General features: G+C 46.7%; 1 protein-coding gene across 1 annotated transcript in view; it reads left to right on the top strand.

Annotated features, from left to right (window-relative positions):
• Cfap58 (cilia and flagella associated protein 58) overlaps positions 1-17,611 on the top strand; it is a 113,451-nt gene that overhangs the window by 54,077 nt on the left and 41,763 nt on the right. The window contains exons 14-15 of the mRNA XM_004659235.3: positions 1,776-1,887; positions 3,795-3,899. Coding sequence (XP_004659292.3) covers positions 1,776-1,887; positions 3,795-3,899 — 217 coding nt within the window. The remainder of the gene's footprint in view (positions 1-1,775; positions 1,888-3,794; positions 3,900-17,611) is intronic.

Below are 17,611 nucleotides of genomic sequence, written 5' to 3'. Positions count from 1 at the left end.
CCCATTCCTAGTCAATATTGCTTGTTCGTCGGTGATAGATTTTGTTTTCCTTTCCAATGAGAGGACAAGCTCATAAAGACTGGAAGCAAACAGGCCATGAATTCTAATCTCTGCCTTGCCACCCACACCCTGGGTGACCTTGGGCGGATCGCTAAACGTCTCTGAAGTTTTGACTTGTAATTATAATTACATATGACCACAAATGTAATGTGCCTCATGCACAGACCAAGACAAAACCAGCCTTCAAAATACCATAGCTAATACTTTTGTCCCACTCCTTCACCAATAGTCTGGGCAGTCAAAGTGTTAAAAATATGCTTTCAACTGTAAGCCGCCTGTTAAGTGAACATCACTCAGCTCATTCTAATGGTTTGCCTTGCTAATGAGGGGAAGTTGTATTATTGGTTTAAATGAAGCAATTAAGTAAAAGAGACGGCTTAGTTAGTAATCTGCACACTCACAGCAGATGAGGATAGATAGTAACGTCTTCATTGCTTAAGTCAATACAAGCCCTTGTCCCTTCCCTACCTTCCAACAGCATTCCTGGTTGATGAGGGGACAGCCAGCTCTGATAGGATACTGAGAACTAGAGATGCCGGCAGGTGTTAGAAGTCTGTTTAAGCCAGAGCTGATGCTTCATGACTATTTCAGCCATCCATGGGCTGCGGGACATGGTTGTGGGGCACGAGGCAAAAATAGACTCATAATTCCTACTTTAAAGTGTCCAAGTCCTGGCTGCATGCTAGAATTGGTAGAAGGGCTTCAAAACCTATGAAGTCCAGGTCCGCATCAGACCCCATGAAGCAGAGCCCTCTGGAGGCTGGATCCAGGCAAAAGGATGTTTGGAACTCCCCATGGGCTCCCAGGGTGCGGTAAAGTTAGAGGTGCGTGGCTCCTCAGCGGTCACTCAGTAGCTTGCACTCAGGTGCCAAGCTTGCAATGGAGAGTGTTCACTCACGACTCCTGTAGCGTCTTAGAAGCACCAACAGGTATTGCAGGGCTTTCGTAATTAACCTCCCTACCTCCTGCCTTTCCTGTGCTCCTAAATTCTTGCAGTATTCAGAATCAAGATCTCTGAAGTCTGGCACCTTTTAATTTTGCATGTGTATGTATGTATGTATGTGTGTGTGGTATGTATGCACATTCCTATCTGTGTGGGGGCATGTGTGTATGTGCACATATGCATGCATGTGGGCATGCCTGTGTAGGGCCGGAGGTAGATATTGGGTATCTTCCTCAATTACGCTTCACCATGTTCTTTAAGATCGAGTCTCTCACTGAACCCTGAGCTCACCAATTCAGCTAGGACTAGCTAGCCATCAAGCCCTGGGGATTATCCTGCCTCCAGTTCCCTGGTTCTGGGATTACAGGCATATGCTGTCATGTCTGGCATCTTTATGTGGGTACTGGGGCTCTGAGTGTGGGTCTATATGCTTGAATAGCATTCACATTACCCACCGAGCCATTTCTCTTGTCCTCTGCTACTTTTTAAAAAAATTTTTTAAGCATATACATACATACATATATATATATATATATATATATATATATATATATATATATATATATATATGTTTAAACTACTAAGACAGTTCTTGAACTTTGCAAGTACTGGTATCCTTTGAGTCCTGTTCAGATTTGGGAATTTGTACTCTGTTCACAAGTCTCCCTGGTTGTAACTTTTAATGTCAGATGTCATAGTCTGTAGCCATCCAAAGATATGATATTCAGATGGACAGAGAAGTTCTTAGCAAAGCAAAATCTATCTTATCCAGACAGGAGCTTTTCCACATGCAAAGAGAATTCCTGAAGGAGAGGACAAGGTGCCGAGCCCTGGAGGAGGAGCTGGAGAACCCCATGAACATACACAGATGGAGGAAGCTTGAGGTAACATCTGTCTAAGCATCCTTCTGGCCCCTAAACCTTCTTTCCAAACACACAGTGCTCCTCACCTCAATGAGAAGTGCTCTTTAATTTATACTATGCAAATTGTCACCTAGGATGTGAGACTAGATCAAATGTAAATTGAGCTCTTCCATAACCAGATGGCTCATTTGAGTTTTGTTTTAAACATCCTGGACAAAATCCTTTTGGACCAGAAAAGACCCAGCGAGGCTATAAACTGGTTTCACTAATGGGCACTCGTTTTACTTGTTTAGGTAGCTTTGAATACTATTGAATCAATTGTTAATTGCCTTTCGTTGTATTTTGTGCACCAATGTGTCAGCCATCTTTCAGTTGGACTTTGCATCCTTCTATTTCTTGCAGGAAATGCAGCTTTGAGAACTAATCTTTTTGAAGGACTGGCTTGGGTTAGCCAAATGCTTTCTCTTAGGATCTGGGGACACTGCCAAAGTCTCATTGGTTGAGGATAGGCAATCAACTTCCTATTTTATCTTGTGATTTCCTGATAGGCATTACCAACTAGCAATGCAAATAATAGTAAATGACATGCCTTGTTTATTTCTGACAAAGCTGGCTCTCTTTAGTTTAGTACATAGCAATATGGGTGCCAAAAGGGGCTTTGGATAAATGAACAGTTAATGGGTGTTGAGAGATAGAGTCTAGGCCACAAGAAAGATCAGTGTGAGGTAGAAAATCAGCCAAGTGGATGTTTGTTTGATTTTTTTCCTTGTAATGAAGAAGGCTTTAAAGCTAATGCATTATAAATTGTTATGTAAACACGGGGCCTGAATTTTAACAACACCCAGGGCTGCCAGGTGAATGCCTGTGCCAAGTCTAGTCCTGCTATATGGGTATCAATTGGCACTGCCTGGTGTTTCTTAATCATATTCAGAATCATGAAACGTCTTCCTTGTTCCTCCTCAACTGCTGAGAGAGGTGCAGCTTACTTGCCCATGATAACATGGTGACATGGATCTGTCTGAAGAAGAGAGCTGAATGCGTTTCACCTGCTTATATCACGTCAGTTTATCCCATGTGTTCTCAAGCATATCGTGAAACTTTCCAACTCCATGTCAATTTCTATTAAAAAAAAATTAGGGACTCTGGTAGGCAGATGAAAACATTCAACTGCTGGATTAGTTCACAGCGTCAGCATGGTTGAAAGTGCAACTTTGGCTCCAAGTGCAAACGACAGTAATCAGTTTTCAGTGCAGCTCTTGTTTGAATTGCGTGCCCACGGTTCCTGAAGGAGCATCCAAGCTCGATGGGTTGGAGACTCCACAGGAGAGTAAATATCATGGCCATGTTCTGATGTTCCTTCTGAGATGAAGTGGCGTCCATCCGGGAAACCTTCCCATGGTGGGCGGTAGCAACTCTAGCTGACAGTGACCAGAGGGATTCCCGGGGCTGAGTGAATTGGGGAATTCTAAGCTAAGGTGATGGAAGAGCTCGCTTGAAGCTGAGTCTGTCTAGACATGAATCTGACTCTGACCCTTCCTAGGCTTGGCAAGTGACTTCGCCACTCCTGAGTTCTAAAGGGAAGGATGATGCAACCTTCTAGATGGTCACATGGTTCCACGAAAAAAGAGCACTGCACAAATAGCTGTTGTTGTTAGAAGTGGGTAGGATAAGTATGTTTAATCTCTGTCTATAGGCTAATCAGAGCCAGGTAGAAGACACTGGGAAACTGAAGTCTGCTTTTGAGGGGCAGGTATTTGTGACAATTTTATCTGCTATGCTTTAAAAGAAAAGATTTTTTTTTTTTTTGGTTTTAATTCTCTATGTACTGGGTCTATAGGTTGGCAGGAAATTTCAATAAAGTAATAATTATCGTATGTGCACTCAAACTAATGTTATCTTCCCTGGTGTTTGCTGCTCTGCTTGGACAGGCCAGTGACCCCAGTACCTTCGAGCTGATACAGAAAATTCACACCCTGCAGAAGCGTCTCATCAGCAAGACAGAAGAGGTGGTGGAGAAAGAACTGCTCCTTCAGGTAGCGTTTTCACTGTCTGTACTTGTGAACAAGCACACCTCCTCAGCCCCACTGTCTCCTACCCTCTCATCTTAGAACTAGTGATTTGGCCACGCTGCATGTCCCACATTTAACTGTAGATGGCAACAGTGGCCCACACTTGGAGAACAAACCCAGACTGATTAATTGGCCTTTTAAGCTGCGATCACTGATATTTCAAGAATTCTAGAAAAATTAAGTTCAAGGCTAGACTTACTGCAGTCGGTAATGTGAACATCTTTTCTGTCTTCCCTACAGTTTTATTTGTCAGGCTGTTTTAAATACTTTTCTTCCTATCTTCACATAATGTGAGATGCTGTGATTTTCATTTTGAAAATAAGCTTTCACATAGAGCACAGACGATACGTCCACACGGCGATCGGTATGAGTGAAAGGGAAAGATGTTTCTGAGGGCTTTATGCGGTGGGCTTTCCTGGCACAATAGGCCCGTGGCTTTTATCAGTCATCACCTCCAGCTGCCTCTTCATCATCACCACCATTGTCAGTATCACTACCCCTTACTGCGTGCCAGATACTGTGCTGGATGGAGGCTTTTCCTGCCCTGTCTCCTTTCCTCTGCACAGCTCATTTATCTTTCCCAAATGAGGCTGAGGAAGTTGAGGCCCGAGAGTTTAAGAATGAGATAAGAATGGCCGCACCGGCATCAAGTGACCTGCACCGGCATCCTGCCATGGTCAGTTTATAGCCCGTGAATGTCATTTATCTGTACCCACGGTCCTTAGTCTGTGTTACGGACAGTGATAGAACTGCGAAGAATAACGCTGTAGAAACTGAGAGACTTGAGCCTTGCGCTTGGTTCACAGTCTCTAAATATTGGCAGTGATTTGCACTATTTGGGATTCCAAAGCCCGTGATCTTGACTTCTGGGTCACCGTTAGTAGGGGTAAGAGCTTCTAGCACGTGCAGGAGGTGTTTGTGCCACTTGCCCTTTACATTTGGTCGTATCTTCTCCGAAGCTGCCATACAGGGAAGTGTCCCTGGCCTCACCGCCTGGAGGGGCCCACGGCATCCCCCTCTCCCCGCTTCTCTTGTTAGATGAGCACCGCGAGGGCCGTGGGGAGGGCAGACTCTGGCGTTGGGAAGACCTTGTCACGAGTTAGTTCTGACGCTTGGTAGGTCCATGACTTAAGGAGTCATGCGTATTACCGAACCTTGGTTTTCCCCTCCTGTAAACTAGGAATAACGATGGCCACTTTCATTATGGCCTGAAAGTCTTGCTGTAAAGGTAAGCCATGAGAGTGGGGTCCTGGGAACTCACAGTCCAGAGTGTGAGCTGTGGCCCTACCAATGACAATCACAGGTCACAGTCACAAGGCCAGACAGCTGGAGAGCAGAGGCTCAGGATTCCAGCGTCCTCTCCAGAACCCGTACCTACCACCACTTCGCTGCCCAGCCTCCTTTCTCGCTATGGCTACTTTGTGTGTTTCAAGGGGAATCAAACTGTTTTGCCAAACTCTACTTTTTAGAGAGCTTGTTTCGTATGTTACTGCTTCCTATAACTTTATCATGTCTTTCCCTCCACAAACTTTGAGTTTACTCTGTTCTACCTTATTAAGACTGATGACCATTAGTGTTTACACACATTCCTCTTCTCGCCTCTCTTTCCCTCCCCTCCCCTACTCTTTCTTTTCTTTCTCTGGTGTTGAGGATTGAGCTCAAAGCCTTGAACATACTAGAAAATAGTTAATAGCATTGAGCTATATCCACAGTCCTTTCTTTTCTAATATAAGCATTGAGGCTTATAAAAGAACTTTTAAGTAACATCTGAGTTTCTTTCCACAGGTTTGTTTTCATTTAGCCCTAAATACCTTCTGTTTCAAAAATTATTCTGGGGCTGGAGGGATTGCTTAGTGGTTAAGGCAACTTTGTGAGTGTGCGTGTGCATACATGGGACCTCAAGGGTCAAACCTGGGTCTTTAGACTTCACAAGCAAGCACCTTAACCCCAAAGCTCTAGCCTTTTATTTTTTAGTGGTTTGGCTGACTGCTTGCCACTATCCTCCTCAACAGTTTGCATGTCCCCACACAGCAAACCTTGACATGCCGGTAAAGTCCTGTGCACTACACAGGTTTGGGCAGCCTCTTAATTTCATGCATTTTGGGTTTTGTTAAACTATTATAAAAGTTCTCAGTACTTACAACTGGACATTTTGCAACTATGAAGACTTGTGTTTGAGTTCTGAGAATAATTTTTTTCCCTTGTGTGTGTGTAAAGCATATGAGTGTGTGTGTACATATGTTTATGTGCCCTTGTGGTGCCCCATAGGCAAGCATATGGTGGGGGGCACTCGCCTGCAGTGGTGAATGGAACATCCAACGTCCTGCTCCATCACTCTTCTGCTTGGTCTTGTTTTGAGCAAATGTCTCTTCCTTATGATGGAGTTTGTGGGGCTCTGAACATTCTCGGATCTCTGCTTGGGTGTGGGATGAGGGTTATAGGTGCACATGACCCTCCTCAGCTCTTTTAAGTGGGACATGGAGATTTGAACTTGGACAGTCCCAGGACCCCTCAGGCTCTCATGCTTGTAAAGGAAGTACACTTAACTGCTGAGGCATCTCTCCAGCCTAGGTCTGAGAATAGTTTTTAAATGGTGATTTAGTCTCTGTCATGGTGATGGAGGTACTCCATCATTTCCAAGCATCAGGTGAGATCGAAGCCCATTTCTTCCACATTAGGCTTAGAGTTCTTTGAAGAAAGGCACTTTCTGGTTTGTCTCTCTAACTTCTCTGTCTGATGTAGCATGAGGCACTTAGTAAGTTCCCTGTAAGTCCGGATGACCTGCTTACTCCTCAGGCTCTAGAGCAAAGCTTCTCCCACCCCAGGGAACCCTCCCCTCCTGGGTTAAGTATGTTTGCATGGTTCCTCCCACACCCTGGCTTCCCATTTACAGCACATATCGCGCTTGTGATTGTTCTTGTGTGTTTGATGAGACTTTCCTGCTAGACCACAGGCTTCACAAAAAATGGTTTCTGCATCTTGCTGTTGACTATTCCATCCTCAGCATCTTAGCACTAATACTTGCACAATGACCAATCAGATACTGGAAGAATGATGGTCTTTGGGAAGCAACCTGTCTTACTGACGTTTGAATTTTAGCTCTGGGCTGACAGGACAGGGTTTTATTTTTCTTGTTGCTTTGGCATTTTTGTTAGTCACTCTTAACTGCAGGAGTTTGGGATTTAGATTTACTTTTGGTTTATGGATCTATAAACTCTATGCAAACTGTCCATGCTGTATCTTTGTGTGTAGAGGCAGGCTGGTTCGTTGTACTCAAAGTTCTCCCCATGTGATGTGAAAATGGTGTGTGTGTGTGTGTGTGTGTGTGCATGCATACATGCATGTATGGGCACTCATGTGTCACAGCTTGTGTGTGGAGATCAGAGGACAACCTTAGGGTATCAGTGTCTCCTCCCACCTTGTTTGAGACAAGGCCTATCTTGTCGTTTGCTGCTAGGAAGGCCAGAGTTTCTGGCCATTTGAGGTTCAGGGTTCTCATGACTCTGTTTCCCATGGCCATAGATGCATAGGGTCAGTAGACATGTGTATCACTTCGCGTCCAGCTTTACGTGGGTGCTGGGGCGCCGAACTCTGGCTGGCAGGCTTGCAGAGCAAATGCCTTTCGCTGCTGTGCCGTCTCCTTAGCTCCCCGAAGATGGTTCTTGAGCCTAACCTTGCAGCTTTGGGGGGAAGACGCAGTCTGCGTTTTTGCCAGGATCAGAGCCTAAGGCACGAATAAGAAGAACTTGCTTATCCGTCGTCTGCCAGGCTGCTCTTCCCTTCAAGGAAGCTCCAGCAGCGGAGGCCTGCCTGCGCGTGCCGCTGCCATCGCTCCAGTTGCTACTCACATCTTACCAAGCCACGGGATGAATGATTGGCCTTGAAAAGCATCTTTAGGATCAAGCAAGCATATGTGCCTCGACTGCTGTCATCACATCATCATCACCATCATCGTCAAGGCGGCATTCCAAATGACGAGCCTCAGACAGCACGGCATAAGAACAAGCAGCTTAACCTCTTGCTTGAGGCACTTACAAGCACAAGGAACTCTGAGAGCAGCTGGGCCTTGTTGCTTATTTTCAAGGGCTTAAATATTGGACAGCAAGATCAAGGACCCTTACCGGCAGGCCAGGCGAGAAACGAGAAGCAGCAGAGTAAACTTTGCACACCGAGAGCAGAGGTGTCCACCGCTAGGACTCTCAGAGTCAGAGGCTAGAGGGAGAGCCGGGGGATTGCAGCACAGGGCAGGGTGGGTCCCACCTCTGCTGACCGAGCTCTAGCCAAGTGCAGGCTTAGCTTATGGCCCCAGATCCTTCATTGTCCATGATGACTGGAAATGTGAATTCTTTGTGAGTTGCGTGTGTGTGTTATGTGCACCTGTATGTGCAGAGGGGTGTGCCCCATGTGCATAGGTGCAAGAGGACAGAGAAGGATATTGGATGTCCTCCTCTGTAGCTCTTCTGCCTTATTTTCCCGAGATAAGGTTTCTCACTGAACCTGAAGTTCAAGCTGTCTCGCACTTAGACCGGCTCCCAGCAAGCTCCAAGCCATCCTACTCCACCGCTGCTCCTCTCTGCGCAGGGCTACAGGTGGGCGTGGCCACACCTGGATTTGTCATGGGTGCGATGGTGACTGAACTCAGGTCCTCATGCTTGCATAGCCATCATTCTTACCCACTTAGTTGTCGCCCAGCCCCTGCATTTGTTTCTTTGACACATGGTCTTTCGCTGGTTTAGAACTTGCTAAGTAGGCTAGGCTGGTTGGTCAGTGAGCCTCAGGGATCCATTTGTTTCTATCCCTGCTCAGTTCTGGGGTGACACACACGTGCCACCATGCATGGCTTTTAAAAAGTTCTTATTGGGCTGGAGAGATGGCTTAGCAGTTAAGCGCTTGCCTGTGAAGCCTGAGGACCTTGGATCGAGGCTCGATTCCCCAGGACCCACGTTAGCCAGATGCACAAGAGGGTGCACACAGCTGGAGTTCATTTGCAGTGGCTGGAAGTGCTGGTGTGCCCATTCTTTCTCTCTCTCTCTATCTGCCTCTTTCTGTCTGTCACTTTCAAAAAAAAAAGTCCTTATTATTTATTTGCAAGGAGAGAAAGAAAGAGAGAGGGAAGGGGATGGAGAGAGAGAATGGGCATGCCAGGGCCCCCTCCCACTGCAGCCAAGCTCCAGATGGCGTACAGTACTTTAGCATTTGGCTTTATGTGGGTGCTAGGGGATCAAACCCGAGCAGTGAGGCCTTTCAAGCAAGTGCCTTTAACTGCTGAGCCATCTTTCAAGCCCCCATGCCTGACTCTTTAAAAATGTAGGTTTAGGGCTTCATGCTTTCAAGGCAAGCACTTTATTGCTTAACTATCATTCCCTCAACCCAGCCCCAAATGTGTTTTTTTTATGTGCAGTATGTTGGGTTTTGCCGACTGGCAAACTTTAGGAGCACTTGAATGAGTCTTTCAAAACCCAGTTGCCCATTACCCTTGGCCTCTGGGTGAGGAGTTTACAACCTTTGGCTTCGGTGGTGGGGGGGGTGCGGGGATAGCAGAGAAAGACCATGCGATCAGCTTTACTTGTTTCGATTTCTTCAATCTCACTCTGTGCTGTGGTTGCCTGATGGAAGCTCAGAGCCCAAGGACCCAAAGGATGCAAGGAGAGAGGGAGGGAGGAGAAGGAGCAGACTGGGCCACGGGGCCGGAGCTCAGAGGTGATGAGACGGGGCTCCTCCTCTGAGGTGAGCAGAGAGGGTGGGCTCCAGGAAAGTTTCAGGCCATCACAAAATGTTGGTTTTTCCTTGCTGCTAATGACTTCCAATTTTATTTCATAAACTTTCCTAAAACATAAAAAGACTTCCTATAATGTTAGAGGGAGTGAGGATAAACTCCAATCTCTGACCCAGGAGCAGCAGAAGCACCTCGTTATTGGGGGCTCCCCCGCGGCCAGCGCTCTGGGGCTCAAAGGTGAATGAAGCCAGCTTCAACCTAGCCTTGAGGAACCGCTCAGTTCTCTGAACAGGATGCTAGAGGGCTCAGGACAAGGTTGTGGAGTGGTCAAGGATCTCAGCTCGGTAGCACCAAATCAGACCCTGAGAGACTGGGGTGCAGTGGTTTAGAAGGTGGTTACTGGGAGCTGGTCTGAGGGAACAGGAGAAGAGAAGGAAGAGCCTGCGTGGGGAGGGAACACGTGCATCTCAGCACCCCTGGCATTCTTCAGCGGAACTGCAGAAACTGCAGCATTAGCCCTCAAGCAGAGGCCAGGACACTTGCTCCCTGCCTCCTCCCCTTTGTTGACCTGAAGGCCAAGCAAGGGCCCTCGCTTGTCTTCAACATCCCCTCAGAGGAGCCCTGGCCTGAGGCAGAAAAGCTGAGTCCGTGTGCACCGCAGGAAGAAGCTGCCAGAGTGTTCCGGGAACTGACCACTGCCGCAGAATGCCAGGCCTGTCAGCTCAGAATTATGGGTTTCAGGACGCTGGGAAGATGGAGCTTGGCCACCAGAAGTGTCTGCTACATGGGACCAGGTTTCCCGGCAAGCCCTAAAGACCATCCACCAGCAGACCCTGCCCCCTCCCCGCTGGATCACTTAGGTACTGAAATCAGTTCCACATCGTTCATGCAGCTGTGGCCTTCCCCCGCAGAGCACCACTGGTGGCCATTTCAGTCACCGTGCGGTTGTCTGACGATGTGAGCATACTATAGTCCATTCAGAAGATGGAACCTGATTTTGTTCTAATCACAGCCACCACTTACTGCACACTCACGTTTTGCTAAACTGTGTTTTCCCTCTCCGCACAACTCAGTGATGGTGGCAAAATGTGGGCGGTTTGCCCAAGGAGGTGGTATGTTCTTGGGGAAAGGAAACCAACTAGATCTAGAATGTTCTCACTGAGTTAGCTTACCCTGAGTGACCATTATACAAACCGGGTCGGTTTGGTTCTGCTGTATGTGCCTTTAAGGAATTGTCACTCACATTCCTTCACATGCAAACGGAGGCTCAGGTGTCAGGCGCAGCCTCAGAGGCCCAGATCAGACTGAACTGGAAATGGCTCCTCCTTGCTGGCATGTAGGTCCTGCCCTTTCAAGGTGAATTTTCTCTCTAATTTAATTTTATGACTTGCTGGATACAAGTCTGGTTTACTTAACTGTAAAATGGCTGGAATAAAAGGAGGGTGTGAATGGATCTGCATGAGTTACTGGCTGTGTGGGGAAAGCATGCCTCACAGAGCCCATTTTTAGATAACTCTCCACTAAAGGGTCTTCATTTCTCTTGACCTCCCGATCCTCCCGCATTTATCGAGCATTTATAGTTGTTAAATATCACTTGAAATGCTTTATATGCGTATTACTTCATTTTATTGCCGCCACAACCGCAAGAGCCATTACCATTCCCTGTCACCAAGGAGGAGGCTCAAGGCACAGAAAGGTGAGAACTTTCTCCTGAGGCCGTTTGAGTGGGACCCAGTGGAGTGGTGGCCCTCAACGTCTCTGCCACCATCAGTGCTCACCCCAGGCCCTGAGTCCACCGTGAGCAGGCCACCTCTGCTGTTCATGGAGAAACCCCACACTTGTCACGGCGGGTGTCCGGAGCCACACCCCTCCAGGCGCGCTGCTGGGGCCAGGCCAGCAGCAATGGCATCCCCGAGAGCTTTGTGGAAATGCATAATTTTAGGTCTGAGTAGCAAGAGGGAGCCTTAAAAGTTGATCACTTGTTTTGTGGGAGTTTTTTCTTTTCTTTTTTTTCTCAAGGTAGGGTCTCGCTCTAGCCCAGGCTGACCTGGAATTCACTATGTAGTCTCAGGGTGGCCTTGAACTCACAGCGAAGCTCCTACCTCTGCTTCCCAAGTGCTGGGATTGAAGGCGTGCGCCACCACGCCCGGCCCTTGTGTAAGGTTCTAATGCTTCAAAGCAAGAGCTGCAGTGTGGGCAGGCCCGGGGTAGGAGCCCACACCCCCTGCCTTCCGGCTTGGGGCCTTGCTTCCTGGCTTTAACTTTCTTCCTCTCGGTTTCCTCCTCTGGAGCCTGGGACTCATGCTCTCATCAGCATCACTTGCTTGTTTGACAATGAAGGGAGTTACCTAAAGCCCTTAGGAGAAAGCTTTAGAATTTGCCTAGTCTCAAAAAAGCGCCATCGTTTGTGGCTTGGAGGGTGAGAACCTTGAACCCTGGTCCTCAGCTCTGCGAGCATGAGGAGGACGCTGACAGAGGGGCGCTCCCGGGCTTGAGGTGCGTCCGAGTGGAGTTTGCTAAAGTCAGCGTGAGCAGTCTGCAGATCTTCCCCGGTTGATGGAGACATGATGATCCCTGGTCCTATTTGGTGGCAGCCTGCATAGGTTTTGCAGAAGCTGCGGAGAGTTGAAGAGTCAGGGAAACGGCAGACTTCCACACTTCTGAATGCTGAGTCCATGTCTAGTCCGTTGTGCTTGCCAGTCTGCTCCCACTGCCTCCACAGCAAACCCAGACGACATGGATGCGGCTGCTGTGTGCATTCCACAGGGGAGAGAACTGAACTCGCCCTTGAACTTACGCAAGCGGGAAAACAAAACCCGTCCAAGCGTTTACAGCTCAGGAACGTCAGAGCTCCGCTTCTAAAGCAGGGTTTGGGACATGACTGTCAACCTGCAGTGGGCTGTGTCTGGCATGCCTACCACCTATTCTGTATGGCTCATACCAAGAAGGCTGTTTATGTATCTAAATGGCTAAAAGAAAATCAGAAGAACAATATCTCATTACATGAAACAAGTGATAGGACATTCAAGACTCAGGGTCCAGAAATCAAATCTTTTGGCACACAGCCACACTCAGTCATTCTACTAGGTGACCAGGGTGGTCCTCATCCACAGACTGAATCATTAAGACTGGGAGGAGGCTCAGAGGCACTTACCATCCGACACTGTGTGACAAAGGCTGTCTAACTCCTCTTCTGGACTTACTTCACTGGCACCTAGGACAGAGCCCCTCACTACCAGTATCTCCAAATCATGGAACATTTCGTTCCCACCAGTAGTCCCAAAGTAATTGTCCAATTAAACAAGTGCTCCAAGATTTGGAAGGCGGAATTCTAATATTGAACCCCAGTGATTGGTGGTGTAGCCAACATAGCATAACTCTTGCCTGATTGATTAGTGGGTAACCCAGTGATGGCCCTCCCCAGAGCACAGCTGAAACGACTGAAGATGCTCTCTCACGACAGAGACTGGCAGAGGGGGGCAGGTTGCCCCGTGCAAGACGGAACCACTTGGTCGATGGGGTTGTGCTCCAGAGCCAAGGAGGAGAAGGATGAGTGAGAAACAGCTGCTGTGGGCCTCGCAGTACTGGGGAGAGGACCCTGGAAGGTTCTGGGCAAGATTGCTTCTCCACCATCCCTTCTTCCTGGAGCTTCTGACATGGGGCGGGGGGGGGGGGGTGTCTGCTTTCCTGTGTGTCAGGAAGGAAAGGGGAACAACTGGAGATGAAAATCTGAAAATAAGGCTCATGCCAGCCTTGAGCAGCAACGTGCGTGCTTCCACACGGCCATGGCCTGTGGAAGTGGCACTCACGTGCCCGGTTGTTTTGTCTGAGACAGCCCTGGTGCTGGGGAAGGGGTGAATTCCAGTCCCCTTGCTCATGGTCTTACGACACGATAGCAGCTTTGATGTCCAGGGGGGCATGTTTGCAAAGTGCGCCCCACGCCTTGATGATCAGCAGTGACTCCTCACAACCAGCGCTTATCCGAGGACTAGAAGAAACTAGCTGGCCCCAAAGATCTCACTGGTCTGTAACAAAATGGGCACACCAGAACTGTGGCGCATAATGCCAATTTTGCTGTTGAAGTTTAGGGACTGTTCTCTTTAGTGTCATTTTTATTTTTGGATGCTTTTTTTGGGGGGAGGGAGATGATACTGTCATTTTTGGTACATTCCTCTCCTCTATGAAATGATGGCAAGAGATTCTGATGATTTTGTTAATTGAGAGCAGAGACCCTATGTCTCTGGTTACTCAGCGTTCTCCTCTGTAAGACGGGGCTGTTGGGAGGCTATATTGATGCTCATAAAACATTTAGTCTACTCCATGGCACATAATAAGCACAGGGTTAATATTGTCTGAGTTAGTCAGAGTTTGGGTCCCTGTGACAAAATTACCAACTTGAACACCTTACAGCAGGACAAGTATCTTTTGGCTCACAGTTTTAGAGATCTCAGTTCATGTTTCTGTGCTGCTTTGGTTGTGGGTCCATGTGATGTGTGTGTTTGGTATGTATGTGTGCACATGCGTGTGTGTATGCGTGCGTGTGTGTGTGTGTGTGTGTGTGTAGGAAAAGATTATTCACCTCTTGGTGAATAGAGAGGGGGAAGCATTTAGGGTCAGCTAAAACCTTCAAAGGCATTCTCCTAGTGACCTACTTGCTCCAGCTGAAGTTTCCAGAACCTGCCAAAGTTATTCTACCAACCAGGACCAAACATTCAACATGAGCCTCTTGGGAGATAGTTCATATCCAGACCATAACCATAACATTGTCTATCATTCATTCTTTCTTTTCTCTACTTTAAAACTTAGCAAAAAAAGAGGTAAGAATTCTGGTGCTTCCAAGATTTGAGGGCAATTATACAAGCCCAGGAAACCAACAATCTAGTAGTTACTACTTTCTCTGTTAATTGTCTCTGTTGATCATCACAGCAACCCTGTCTAATAGATTAGAGAACTGAGGCTCAGAGAGATTTATGGGCCCTCAGAAACTGTTGTTTGCATTGCTGTAATCCCTAAGCAATGGGGCAACAGTGCGTATCTGTGGATCTTCTTGCCACCTGGGAGGAAGTGAGCCATTGATATGCAGATGTTGTGGATTTTCTTTTTAAATTTTTTTTTATTAGTTATGTATATACTTAGTATGTAAATGGCACATATTGATACCATCCTTGTCCTCATTTCTGTGCCCTTCTCCCAAGGGACCCTCCTCGTGGGGGATGCCAATTATCCCCATAGGGATTTTGTCTTGCTTCATCAAAGGTGAGTTTTTCACCCATCTCTTCAAACTTACCTAGATTTAGTTCATGTGCTCAGTTACCAAATACCTCTTAAATCCCTCCCAGTAGTTTCCCTTGAATGGTCCAGGAGCAACTACCTTTACCTTGATGTCCAGCAAGCATTGGGGTTTCTAAAAGAAATTGGTTCTGCTAGGCTTGATTAAGCAGACAGAGTTTAAAACCCAAGCCAGGCGTGGTGGCGCACGACTTTAATCCCGGCACCTGGGAGGCGGAAGTAGGAGGATTGCCATGAGTTAGACCAGGCCACCCTGAGACTACATAGTGGATTCCAGGTTTTCCTGGGCTAGAGTGAGACCCTACCTCTAGAAACAAAACAAAACAAAAAGAAAACCAGCTTATTCCTTTAACCATAAGAAGCTTAAACACTTGTAGTTTCAGATAACCCAAGGAGATAAATAGTTGACTGCTGGGCTCTATCTTTGGTTTGGTTAGCAAGGGTCTTGTTGGCATTATGTTTCAATATAAATGTTTCCCAAAAGGGGCTTGAGTTCCCTCTTTCATGTCCACTTTCATCTTAGTTTTATGAATTAGAGTTGAGATAAACTGTCAGAAATTCAGGAAATAGCAGGTCTGATTCCAGAGATTTACTTAGTAAACAGCTCATATATACTTAAGTGAACACTAGACATGGGCCCTTGACCCTTCTCGTGAGAGCACGTTCTACACCCACATGAAGAAAGGAATGAATTTCTGTTCAAGTTACTGTCTAGCTTTGCAGCCCCCTTCAATGACTTCTGTCCTCCACCTCCCTCCCTCCATGAGTGGGAAAGGTGGCAATGGCTAGTTGGGCATGTCCTGGTGGTTGCCCGGGGCACTGAGTGCTCCATGTATGTCCCCAGCCCGCATGCTGAAACTCCCTTGCTGTCCTACAGTCCATCTGAAGTTTTCTGTTTCTCTGAGTAGGTGAGCCATGTGGACATCTAAGATTCAAGGAAAAAAAAGAGTAGGTTTTGCCAAGTGTGGTGGTGCATGCCTTTAATCCCAGCCCTTGGGAGGCAGAGGTAGGAGGATCACTGTGAGTTCCAGGTCACCCTGAGACTACATAGTGAATTCCAGGTCAGCCTGAGCTAGAGTGAGACCCTACTTCGAAAAACCAAAACCCCCCAAAAAAGAAAGAAAAGAGTAGGCCTCTGGTGCCAACCAACTTGCTAGCCTAGCGGGTAAGAGCAGCTTCCCATGGAGTAGTGTCCAGGAGCAAAAACAGAGACAAAGGGGTTGACTCTTGAGCATCTCTTGCTTTTGAGTCCAGACTACTGTGTGATCCCTAATGTGTTTAAATTCTCTAAGCCTTATTCTTGATGTGTGAACCAGAGATAACAATACTATCTTTTGCATAAGGATTTTGTGTAAACAAGACCATCTTTGTCAAGCACAAATCTCAGTGACTGTATATAATCTCTGTTAGTGGTTATTACCACGGTGTTGCTCTGTAGATTCAGACTCGAGCAGAGCTTCCAAAATGGCTTAGGAGAGCTCAGTATTTCCTATGTGATCTCACTTTCAGGAATAATTGCCTGGGTCCTATCTCTTAATCCCTTATTTAAGTAGTCTCTCACTTTCCTTAGGAGGCGGCCTGTAAATACTGTGCTCATAGGACAGTGTCAAGTGATGACCTTGTATCGGTTAGCCTTTGTTATAGAGCAAACCATTCGTCAGCTCCACAGCTTAAGACATACATCGTTTACTAGGCCAGGATTCTATCAACCACCAATTTGTGCAGTGCCCACTTAGCTGTTTTGGTCTCCTTCTGGGCTTGCTGGAAGTCATTCATGTTTTTGCAGCAGTCCTTTGGTGAGTAGACTGGTTGATCTGCATGGATCACTCACATGTCCAGTGGTTGACACCAGCATTTTACTGGGTTGATCAGAGTGATCAAACCACAACCTGCCACCAGGCTAGTCTAGGTTAATTTTCATGGCAATAGCCTCAAGGCTTACAAACAACATCAACAAACCTCTTGATATATAAGCACCCTTTGAGTCTCCATTTGAGCCATAGTTAATCCCATTGGACAGGGCAAGCCACATGGTCAAGCTCATGGTAAATGTGGATGAGGGCTTTCCAGGGTCATAGTTACAAGTGGTTCTTACTGCATCAGTATACTGCTGTTTCCTTTCTTTGGTGATTTTGGGTGGAAATGTTTTGTATTTAAGCATTCAAGTGGTACAAGTTTTGTCTTTTGTTGGGTATGGTATTTTAATATGCCTGGCATCTGGTCACTATCCTTGGATTCTACTTGCTGACATGCTTTTTCTTTCCTTTTATCTTCTATTCCCTTTATTTGGGAAATTATAGTTTGCTGCAGGACAAGTTCTTTTTATAGGAGAAACAGCTGTGATGTCATAACTGAGCACATTTCCCCAGGGATCTGCGTTTCCCCACACATTTGGAAATGTGGTCTATAACCCATGTGTTCATTTCTATTTTGGTCTTTGACTCCATATTGGATCAGAGACCACGTGTGAACTAAAAATGTATTAGTTGATAAATTAATCTTTAAAAATGTTACCAGTGACTATTTTCTTTTTATTTCTAGTTACTGAGCTGTAGTAGATGAAAGAATGCTCAAAATGAATTATTTTTCGTCTATAATGGCCTTTTTGAATTAAATTGCATTAAACCAGGTGAGAGGCAGAGTAATATGTCTTTGATCTTAGAAATGGTAT

Source organism: Jaculus jaculus, chromosome 1, assembly GCF_020740685.1.
Source record: "Jaculus jaculus isolate mJacJac1 chromosome 1, mJacJac1.mat.Y.cur, whole genome shotgun sequence".
Lineage (NCBI taxonomy): Eukaryota > Metazoa > Chordata > Mammalia > Rodentia > Dipodidae > Jaculus > Jaculus jaculus.
Note: the sequence above shows the minus strand (reverse complement) of the source record. Positions and strands in the feature narration are given on the sequence as shown.